At 39.1% G+C, this 12,103-nt stretch overlaps 1 protein-coding gene across 2 annotated transcripts in view; it reads right to left on the bottom strand.

Annotated features, from left to right (window-relative positions):
• CENPU (centromere protein U) overlaps nt 1-12,103 on the bottom strand; it is a 45,770-nt gene that overhangs the window by 12,713 nt on the left and 20,954 nt on the right. For both annotated transcript variants that reach the window (XM_021711900.1, XM_008057225.1), the window contains 2 exons: nt 11,151-11,220; nt 5,783-5,891 (listed from right to left, as the gene is read on the bottom strand). In XM_021711900.1, coding sequence (XP_021567575.1) covers nt 5,783-5,891; nt 11,151-11,220 — 179 coding nt within the window. The remainder of the gene's footprint in view (nt 1-5,782; nt 5,892-11,150; nt 11,221-12,103) is intronic.

Here is a 12,103-nt window from a genome sequence, read left to right on the forward strand (position 1 = left end):
CTATCTGGAAACAACCCAAATTTAATGAGTGAATGTCAGACAAACCATGGTATACGCACACCATGGAATACTACTTAGTAATAAATCTAAAGGGACTACTCATGCCTGTGGCAATTTGGATGACTCTCCAAGGTATTACTCTGAGTAGAAAAAAGCCAATCCCAAAAGCCTGCATACTAGACAACTTCATTTATGTAGCATTCTTGAAATGGTAAAATCATAGAAATGGAGAACTGGTAAGTGGTTGCAAGGGGTCTGGGCTGGGGGAGGGCTAGAGGGACGTGCATATGGTTATAAAGGGCCACATGAGGACACAGGCAGCCCGAAGACGCAGGGATCCTCTGGGTAATAGAACTTTTCTGCATCTTGGCTGGTGGCAGATACACAAATGATAAAGTTGCACAGAATTACATATACACACACACACAAGCGAGTACAAAGAAAACTGAGGAAATCTGAAGAAGATCAACACATGCGAGCAGTATTAGTATCAATATCCTGGCTGTCATACTGTACTGCAATTTTGTGAAATTTCACTATTGGGGGGAACTGCTTACAGGGTACATAGAATCTTTATAAATTCTTACAATTGTGTGTAACTCTACAAGCATCTCAAAAGAAAACATTTAATTAAAAAAGGATAAGGTTGTAACTGTTTATAATTAAACATTGAATTAAACAAAAAAACTTGTGAATAAAAAAAGCATTTCCACATACTCATGTTCACAGCAGCATTATTCACAATAGCCAAAAGGTAGAAGCAATCCAAGTGTCCACTGATGAATGAATGGATAAACAAAAGTGGTGTGTACACACACACACACACAACATATAACTTCAAAAAGGAAAGAAATTCGGACACACGCTGTAACACACACGAACCTTGAGGTCATGCCACGCGAAATAAGCCAGTTACAAAAAGACAAACACCGTCCGATTCTATTTATATGGGGTATCCAGAGTAGTCAAATCCCATAGAAACAGAAAATAGAAGGGGAGTTGCCAGGAGCTGGAAAAGGGAGAAATAAATTATTATTTAAGGTACAGAATGTCAATTTTGCAAGATAAAGAAGTTCTGGAAACTGGCTGCACAACAATGAATACACTTAACGCTACAGACTCGTGCATTTTAAAACTCTCAGGATGGCAATTTTACATTGTGTGTATTTTATCACAGTTAAACATAAAAATTTACATAAGCCCCATCTTTCTAAAAAAGTTATTTCTAATGTAATATAAATACTAAATAATAGTTTTCACGTGTTAAAAATATCTTAAAATATAGCTTGTCACGGTGCTACGTGCCTGTAATTCCAGCTCCCTTGAACCCAGAAGCTAGAGACAGCCTGGACAACATAGCAAGACTTCACCTTGAAAACAATTAAAAAATAGAGAAACTCTCTACATATGGCTTGCAATGATGATAAATTGATGGATTCTATCAACCACAAAGACGACGGGCTACTTATACTGCCAAGACAGCTCCTTCAAACTCCAGCACCTGAAAAACCAAGCCATTTCCCTACATGTAACTAGTTGAATCTGCTACAGGATACTTGAAAAGTCTGTAATGTTGCGTTTCATGCATCTTTCCCTACTTACACACATTGGTAAACTGGTTATAATCAGTATGTCTATTGACAAGGAAGCTATTCAAGTGTGAGTGCTAGGTATAGGATATTAACAACAAACCCTCAAATAGTTGCTTGATAGACTTAGAGTCTATAATACTGAGTGATTTATTGCAGAAACAAAGCACTGAGTATGACATGTTCTCACTCATAAGTGGGCCTTGAACAATTATCATAATACTGTAAGAAAAGGATTAGCAGTAGCGGGAAACTGCTGGGGGATGGGGCAGAAAGTGGGATGACAGGAGTGGGAATCTGTTGGGGGGCAGGGGACACATCTCATCAACAAGGGTATCTGCATAATGAACGTTTGAATACCTAACCCTGAATTGCACCCCACATCTTTAAAATAAAAAATTAAAGAAGAAAGAACTTACTGTGCTAAAAGGGAACAATACCTCATTCTCCCTAAAACATCAGAAGTCTATAATAATTTTCCTGTGAGAGATTTAAGAATGGGAAAAGAATAACACAAGCAAGATGTTCTTAGGTATATTGAGAGAACTGTGCCCATTGTAACAGCAAACTGACTATGGAATATATAGTATAAAAGAACAAAACGAACACTTCCCACGGTGATAATAATGAGTTAGCATGACGAGCTGGCTCCTCTCCCCTGAATTATCCAGAAGAACTACAGAGGAAACAACACCAAAAAAATGGAGAATGCTGGCTGGGCATGGTGTCTCATGCCTGTAATCCAAGCACTTTGGGAGGCCACGATGTGAGGACTGTTTGAGTCCAGGACTTCAAGACCAGCCTGGACAACAAAGTGAGATCCCTTCTTGGTGGGAGGATCACCTGAGTCCAGAAGGTTGAGGCTGCGGCAAGCCATGATCATGCCACCGCACTCCAGCCCAGGCAACAGCGAGACCCCCAACTCAAATAAAACAAAACAAAAAAGACAAAACAAGCCCCCCCCCAAAAAAAAACAAAAAAAGGAGAAAGCCGTGGAAAGTCAAAGGAAAGGTCATTTAGAACGGCTGAACTGGTTCAAGGCACTGTGGCCAGGTGGTGTCTGGGGCCCCGGCAGGAAGAGAGCTGCTGGAAGCTGACTCCTGTTTCTTCCTACCACCAAGTCTCACAGTGATCCCCGACACCTGTCACCTGCAGCAACTCAGACCTCTGTCTCTGTGTCCTCAAGAGTGTTTGTGAGGCGTGGAGAACAACAGGGAAGACCGACTGCCTGTGGGCAAGTTTCCACCCCCCTCCCCTGCCGAGTCCTAGGCTGGAGAATGATGACCCAGGAGTCTGTCTGCCCTTCATGCTGTTTCTCTCTGGGGCTGAAGGGCAAAGTCCTGATCCGACGGGCTGTTTCGTGAGATGAGTGACAGGCGTCCCACCCCACAGCTCATCCACCCCAACCCCTGCACTCACAGGAGCCAACAGGGCCTGGGGCCTGGTCTTGCCCTACACACACCGTCTGATGGAGAGGCTGAAGGCCCCAGGAGACAACAAGCTCGGTGTCTGGGGTAACAAGGCGCTGGGCAAGCAACTACTTCAAAAGAAAAACACACTGAAGACCAGCGATTCCATCAGATGCAGACATTTTAGAACAGGTGATCCAGCAATATAAAATTAGCCTAATAAATATTCTAAGGAAAATATTAGCAGCATAAAATGTGACTATAAGTCACCAAAAAGAACCAAGCAGAAATATTGTAGTGGCCGAAAGCTCAATCCGAGAGACCACCAAGAGCCAATTCCGATGAAAGTTCAAGAGGGTCTTTATTTACAAGCTCGAGCCTGGGCCTCTGTCGACAGCCGACACAGCGGAGTGCATTCAGAGGCTCTGATTTCCTTAAGCAGATGCCTTTTATGCTTTTACACAAAGGGAGGAGGAGTTTTGGGGGGCTTTCCAGTTGTGTTACCATTTAATTGGGTAGTAACCTCTGGTGGTCAGCTTAATCGTGGAGGATTGGCTAGCCTGACTGGGGCTGACCTTGGTCCACTAGCTAGGGAAGTTGCAGAGACATCTGGAAACTTAGGTGATTATCCCCTGGCACCTGATTGGATGTTGCTAAGGGGAAAGTGAGATAAGGGAAGGGGTTGAAGCTTTGCAGTTTTTCCCATAACTGGAACTTTAAACAGTTACAGGTTATGTTTTAAGAAAGAAAACTAAAAATGGCTGTGCTATTGTCCACAAGCTGATTACATATTTATTGGGTTATAGCATGCTCTTAACCTACGTCTATGGTATACTTTATTACGGTCCTCTCAATATTAAATATAAAAACTAAAATAGCTAAATAAAGAACTCAACAGATGTAATAATGGCAGAATGAAAAATATATCTGATAAATAAATTAGCAAATCTTCCAATTTCTAGAGGGAATCTCCCAGGGAATGAAGCAAGAGGCAATACTATAAATAATTTTTTAAAATTCAGATAAAAATATTTTTAATTCTGTAATTTAAAAAAAGAACCTTGAAATGAAAAGGTCAGACCCAATGCAGTGAAATTCAAGGATATCAAAGAAAGAAAACCCTCTAAAAATTTAAATTAGAAGCTGGCCTCGGTGGCTCAGCCTGTAATCCCACGCCTTTGGGAGGCTGAGGTGAGTGGATTGCCTGAGCCCGCGGGTTCGAGACCCGCCTGGGCAGCAAGACCTCATCTCTACAAGAAATAAAAATCAGCCGGGCATTGGTAGCGCATGCCTGTAATTCCGGCTGCCTGGAAGGCTGAGGCGGAAGGATCGCCGGAGCCCAGCAGGTCAAGGCTGCGGTGGCCGGGAGCGGCCACTGCACTCCAGTCTGGGCGACAGAGTGAGACTCCAACTCAAAAAAAAAAAAAAAAATTTAAATTAGAGATTACATATGAAGAAGTAAGAACAGACATCAAGTTTTCCAAAAGCAACATGAGCTATGAAAGAACACAAAGCAGGCAGCCCCCACAGGTGCCCGCCCACTGCGGGAGCTTTCCTATCCTCTCAGCAAATCCTGCTCTCTCAAAAAAAAAAAAAGAAAAGGAAAAAAAGAATACAAAGGAGTAGTGTTCGCAAAGTATTTAAGGAAATAATCAGTACTTAAATTATTATATTCAAATATACCGTCAATCAAAATCAACATTCTCAGAGGGGTGTAGAAGTTCTAAGACACAAAGAGCCACACTGAAGGCTGAAGTATTTAAATAAGAGAAAAGACAGATTTGGAGGATGTTATAGGAAACTATATGGAGTAAAGGTGTCAAATATCTAAGTAAATGTTGTTATTGTCTTAAAATAAGAAGGGGGAAAAAGGGAAGCTTTTATCTACTTAATCCAGAATTAAAAGTCTCCAGGTGTCATAAACATGATGGGGCTTGAGGGGAAGGAAATGGTGACAAGACCAAGGGACAAGAAAGCATTCCAAAGTTCTAATATTAAAAGTGGGGAGCTATAAATACAATTTTTAAAAAGCTAAACAATATTTCAATTCATTGTTCCAGATATACTGATAATTATAATAAATGTTAGTAGACTAAATGCAACAGGCAAAATTCAAAGATTGGTACATTGGATTTTAAAAGAGTTCTAAGAAACATTAAAATTTAAGGTCGCACAAACATTGGAAGTAAAAGAAATTAAAAATAATATAAAACCCAGCAAACGCTAGCAAAAGAAAGCTAATGATGCATATTAATATCAAGTAAAATAGACTTTAAGACAAAAAAGCATATTTAGTAATGAAAAGGGTCACTAAATAATGATAAAATGTCCAATCTACAAGACAGAGCAATTTTAAATATATACATCACAAATGGATAGAAGTACCAGGAAAACTTGAAAAATTACTGATTCCACATAGATCTAATAATTAGATTCTACCTAGATCCATGATTAGAAATTCCACACAGATCATGTGCTAGGTCATAAGGAATGTCTCAAAATTAAAAAAAACAAAACAGGTATCACCAGACTATCATCTTTGACCACAACATATTTAAGACAGAAAGTTATTACAAAAATAAAATATAAATTTTAACAATCTACATATTTGGACATATAAAAATACTGCTTAATAACTCAAAGGATTAAAGAAAAAACAGTAAAAATGCCTAGAATACAATAATGAAAACAGTACATATAAAAAACTGTGGGATGAGCAAAAGTGGTGCTTCAAGAGAAACTTATCAGACCTACATATCACAACCACAAGATCAAAAGACTTACTGATATTCTTGCAGGGTTTTCTCAAATGCAGGCAAAATAATATTCAATTCCATTATGTCACTGGTTTTCCTTCCTTCTAGGCACCAAATATGCACAATGTCAGAAGTATCTAGAATATGAAGATAAGTCAATTTAACATACTTGTTATTCAGAATCTGGCTGCAGTTCCACGTCTTTAGAAAAATCTGCAACAAAAATTGTACTACCAAAGGGGAAAAGACAGCTACAACGGAAGAATAAGACAGACGGAGCCACACTTACTTCCTACCCCCATGCACAGTCTCACAAACCCCCATGTGTACTGTAACTCTCTAACTGCTGTCTCGCTGGTTCTCCCATTTCTGTAAAAGCAACCAAAAGCACCACTACGTTTTAGTTACCTCACAGTATTATTTAGTAGTCTGCTATTATCTAACATTACTGGAGATAAAGTTCTTCGTTAGGTATAATTTCTGAATTTTAATCTGATAGGTCACTTGTAGAATACATCAAAATTACTCAGTATACTAATTTAAATAACCGTAGTAATATAAAGTAGTATATTGAACAGGAATCTGAGAGATCTAGGTTCCAGTTTGTGTTTCTTCCTTACAAGACATAAGATCTCAGGCAAGTCATTTAACCCACCAGAGGCCCAGTTTCCCAATATAAATCGAAGAAATAAACATGTTCTGCCTTTTATTTTGCTGTGAAACCCAAGCAAGAAAATATATGTGTACATGTATAAAAACTGTAAATTACTATATATCTGCAAGGTGCTATTATCAGTCCATTTCTAAAGCATACTCCAATTTTTTGTTTAATGTTAACATAAGCCATTGGCAGGATAGTCCATTCTTTTTCCATAACTGATTGTGTATTAAATACTGCAAAACTGATGAACACACTGACTGAGAGTTCGCCTCTGGATTCACACTGACCTGAGTACAACTTTGGCTGTGGTGGATTAATGACAACTGCAAATTCTTTGCCACGCTCTATGCCCCTTCTCCTGGAACCTGGCATAGCCCTAGGACTGGCTTACTGACAGAACATGACAGTGACACCGTGCAGCTTCCAAGGTCAGGTCTTAAGAAAAACTCAGCTTCTGCTTTTTACCTCCTGAAATGCTCCCCTGGGGAAGTCAACAGTCACGTGGGACTCTGACCACCAAACAGGAAAGCTCAAGCTAGCCCACGCTGGCCTCACGAGAAACAAAGGGGCCGCAGGCAGGAGGACCACGGCACCAGACCCGGAGCAGGGCCTTCGCGGACCTCCCGCTCGAGCTCAGCCGCCAAGTGAGCAGAACTGCCCAAAGCAAAGCTGCGAGCAGATGAAATGGCGGTGGCTGTGAGTCAGGAGATGGCCAACTGCTGCAAAGTGCCAGACGGCAAATACTGTGGACTTTGCGGACCAGCTGCTCAACTCTGTTACTGTAGCACAAAAGCACCCACAGATAATATGCAAATGAGTAAAGCTGGCTGTGGTCCAATAAAAGTTTATTTTCAAAAACAGGCAATGGTCCACATTTGGAACGTAGACCGTGCTTTTCTGAATGCTGCTTTAAATCACTAAGCTTTGGGATTGTTTGTTATACATTAATAACAGGCCCGACAGCCGTGCAAGCTCAGACAAGTTTTTTGTTCTAAGTGTCATCTGTAAAAATGGGGGAAATAATGGCAACTACACCTAATAGAATTATTATCAGAATTAGAGAAGTGATATTAAACACTCAGTATGATGACTGGCACACAGTAAATATGCCATTGTTTTTATTGCTATTCATTTATAAAACAGAAATAGGTGGGAACAGAAGTTAGTAAAAGGTATTCCGATAATGCTTCCAGGCAGAACATACAATACTGCCAAGCACAACTCAACCACCATCCTCTCTATTCCCAAACCCCTACTCACCTAAACTCTGCTCATCAGGATTTTAGAAAAAGCAGTAATCTGTAAAAAGTAGTCCTGCTTATGTAAAAGACACAATATCTGAAGATCTCAGTAGTTCACATAAAATCTTCCTTAAGCTCTCAGGGTTAATTTTAGAAGTTAAATTAAAAAACACTCTATACAACTTACTTACTCTTATTTACATTTTTTTAAATTTTGGCACCAGAACTGATTTATTATGAGTTATTTCATACACACGAGAACACTCGCAATAGAAAGATGATTAATAGAAGACATGCCATAGGACCTAGTACTGCGAAGAACAGAACGTTAACAAGACATTGAAGCACCCTGCAGGAAACCACCATTCTGAGGTTTGTGTTTATTACCGTATTATTCTTCATTATCATTTCACTGCCTATGAACATATTCCTAAACAGTCTAGAGTTCAGTTTTGCATGTTTTTGACCTCTTTATATTTATTAATGCACCAAAGTTTTGCTTTTGGATTCCATTCCATTGCATAGCTATACCACAATTTATCCATTTTCCAACGTAAATTGTTGTCAGTATTCTGCTAGCATGAAACATGGTAAGAGCACTCATGTATCTGTTTCACACGTGTGAAAGAATTTCTCCAATAAATATGCCCACCAGTGATTGCTAGGTTTCAAAGTCTGCATATTTTCCAATTTACCAGAGAGTTGCCAAAATGATTTTCAAAGTGGTTATATCTCTCTTCATACCTGCAGTGGTTAAGGATTTCCACTAATGACATGTCCATTAAATATGAACTTGAGGGACTAAAATATTCGGTAATTTAGAAGGTATAGAAGGTGTCTCATTGTAGCTGTACCTTAAATTGCTGTGATTAGGAATGGATTCCCTTCAAATCTTTATTTTAATGTTTCCTCTCCTATAAAAAAATCTGTTGACGTTGTCCGTCCATTTTTCTCCACTGTTGTCTTTTTAAAAAAAAAAAAATATATTTTTTTTTGTAAAAAAATCACACAAGATCTCACTATATTGCTCAGGCTGGTCTCGAACTCCTGGTCTCAAGCAATCTATCTCCTCCTACCTAAGCCTTCCACAGTGCTGGGACGACAGGTGTGAGCTGCCATGACTGGCCTGTGCTGTCTTTTTATTGATGCTCCGACATTTTCCCTAAACATGGAAAACATTCAGAATGGCTTTTGTGTGTGTGCTGCAAGTCAGGAGAGCTCTAAGTTCACGTTTCTACAGGGAAACGCGGTGCCAGCACCACCCTTCCCCACTGGCTGGCAACATCATCCTTGCTAAGCATCACGGAGTTGCCATGTATGCATGGGCTCTTTCCGGTCTTTCTTCTGGTGTCACTGTCCATAAGGTTGGAATGAACTGCTCCCTAAATGTCTGTGAGACCCATCTGTAAAACTATATGGAACTGAAATATTTTTTGTTGTTGCAAGCCTGTTTTTATAGAAATATTTTTAACTATTGATTGAATGTGAGTTATAAAATTATTCTAGTTTTTTTTCTCAAAAGCCAGCGTTGTTAGCCTTAAATTTTTCAAGTTATTTATGTGCTACAAGTTGAGGGGGACGGGCATGTCTCCTTTTCATCTATTTCTTGGGGAGGCTTAGATTCATTTGAAATTTTAAAAAATTGATCCATAATAATTACATATATTTATGGAGTATGATGTTTTGATACAAGTACACATGGCGTAAAAATCAAATGAGGGTACTTAGCACTCCATCAGCTCCGACAGTCATCACGTCTTTGTGATAAGAACATGAAAAAATCTTTTCCCCGCTCTTTTGAAACACACACGCCTCCGGTCTAACTGCAGCTCTGGACCCGCTGACCAGCCTCTCCCTGTCCCCTCCTCCTCGCTACCTGTTTTAAGTTTTCACATGAAGCTGTCCATCATATTCCTAGCAGCATTTTAAACTGTGCCACTTCTGGGGGGAATATAAAATTATACAAGCACCTTGGGAATGCAGTTTTCAGAGATGGGCTGTATGTTGTAAAATAAACATATGCTTACCCTATGACTCAACAACCTCACTCTTTCTTATTTACCCAAAATATAAAAACAGATGTTCACAAAAAAGTGTATGAATGTTCATAGTGACTTTATTTATAATAGCCCAAACTTGAAAACAACCCAGTTTCCATCAGTAAGAGTAAATAAACTGTGATATAATCAAAGGAATATACTCACCAATAAAAATAACACAAAACAATGTGGATAAATCTCAAAATAATTATGCTGGGTGAAAGAAGCATTAAATAAAAGAGTACATTCTATGCGGATTCCACTGATATGAAATACCAGAATAGGCAAAATTAATCCATGGCAGAAAAAGAGTCCTCAAAGCAATTGTCTCTGGGGGCGAGAAGGTGGGAGCTTATGTGAAAGAGGAACAGGAGAAATTTCTGGAGTAAAGTGTTTACATGTTGATAGTGGTTTTAGTTACACAGGCATTTGCATTTTCCAAATATACACAAGAGCTGGGCATTTCATTGTACTGGATACACATTTTACATTAAAAGAAAAAACTACAAACAAACATTGAACTCTAGTTAATCATGTGCTCGCAGTAGTAGTTCAGAAGTACTGATGTCTAATTTGTTTTAAGATGCATAAAAAACAAATGGAATAATGAATGAACAGATGGGTAATAAAGCAAGAATTACATAATTTTTTTGTATTTTTATCTTTTAAAATTATTTTATTTAAAAAATGTGGTGTACAAATGAGGGTTAAGTACACACACAGTCATCATACAGGTAAAGAAAGTGTGGGCACCCTTATTGATGCTATGTGTCCCCTCGCCCCGGCAGTGAACCCCTACTGCCAATCCTAAATAATTTTTAAATAAATTAAATACTTGCTTTACTTCCTAATAAAGCAAATAATAAAATGTTGACTGTAAAATTTTGGTGGTGGGTATGTGAATATATACTATAAAATTTTATCACCTTTGCTATATGTTGAAAATTTTCATGACAAAACGTTAGAAAAAAATGTTACTCCAAAGTCATACATTCTTAATTTTTAAAAGTGGCAATTTATGTACTTATAATTTATAATTACTTTTAAAAAATAGGGGCTTTAAGAATAGGGCTTTTTTTCCCTCATGAAACATTTGAATGACTGACAAAGTATAAAACACCATTCTAAGCCAGGCATGGTGGCTCATGTCTGTAATCCCAACACTTTGGGAGGCAAAAGCAAGAGGATTGCCTGAGACCAGGGGTTTGAGACCAGCCTCAACAACTTGGTGAGACTCTGTCTCCACAATAAATTGAAAAATTAGCCAGGCGAACATGGTGGACCTTGCTTGTAGTTCCAGCTACCTGGAAGGCTGAGACGGAAGGACTGCCTGAGCCCAGCAGGTGAGGCTGTGGTTGCTGTGATCATGCCACTGCACTCCAGCCTGGATGACAGAATGAGACTCCAATGCAAAGAGAAAGTAAACAAACAAACGAAGCAAGCACCATTCTGTACCTGAGTCTATGGTTTCACTTCTTAATTTCTTTCCTTTGCTATAAGACATCTTCTGTTTTTTCTGAGTTTTCTGTTAAAAAAAAGTATAGAATTTTAAGAAAAGTTTTCTTTCTCTTAAGGCATAATGATTAAGAAGACAGTGTTACCATGCTGTCATATTTTAGCTACAATTCTCATCTAGTTATATAAATTATCTAAATTAATATAGGAAAACATTGCAAAAAATTAAACAAAACTGGCACAGGATAAAAATAATACTTTCAGTTGACCTATAAAATCATTACCTTGGAGGAAGTTGAACTTTTATTATTTATGATAATAATGTGTGGTATCAGTTCAAATTTCTGCCCCAGCTATGGTGAAGTAACAGCTTCTGAACTAGCTCTCTTGCCATAAACAACTGTAACATGGGGGCTAGGGGCTGGCAACTTTATTCAGGCATTGGACAACAGGAACACAAGACTAAGTTCCCTGAAAAAAAGGGGAAACTTAGAAGGTAAATCCCATGAATGCCAACCCCCTCCCCCACATTTCTAGATGGGATGCAGAAGCTGAAGTCCAGGCCTGGCAATCCTACTCAATTGGGAGGCATTTGGGATAAGCTGCTCAGAGGAGACTACAGGCATCTGTGTGGATGCTCCCAAAAGTCCTTGTCTGAGTATGGCACATGTGCAGGATGAGACCATATAAAGCACTGTCATGGAAGTAACAACAGATAATGAAGGACAAGTAGCACTGGAGGAAGGGGCTGCAGTAAACACACATGGAAACAACAAAACTCACTGATTTCTCATTGGAAAGAATGGGGACCAGAAGACAACAGAATGACATCTCTTAACAGCTTGAATGAGCGCAGTGGCTCACACCTGTAATCTAAGCACTTTGAGAGGCCAAGGCAGCTATGGAGCTATGCTACTGAGCTTAGGAGTTCAAGACCAGCCTGAGGAACATAG

Source organism: Carlito syrichta, unplaced genomic scaffold (genome assembly GCF_000164805.1).
Source record: "Carlito syrichta isolate Samal-C Ts95f unplaced genomic scaffold, Tarsius_syrichta-2.0.1 Scaffold302892, whole genome shotgun sequence".
Lineage (NCBI taxonomy): Eukaryota > Metazoa > Chordata > Mammalia > Primates > Tarsiidae > Carlito > Carlito syrichta.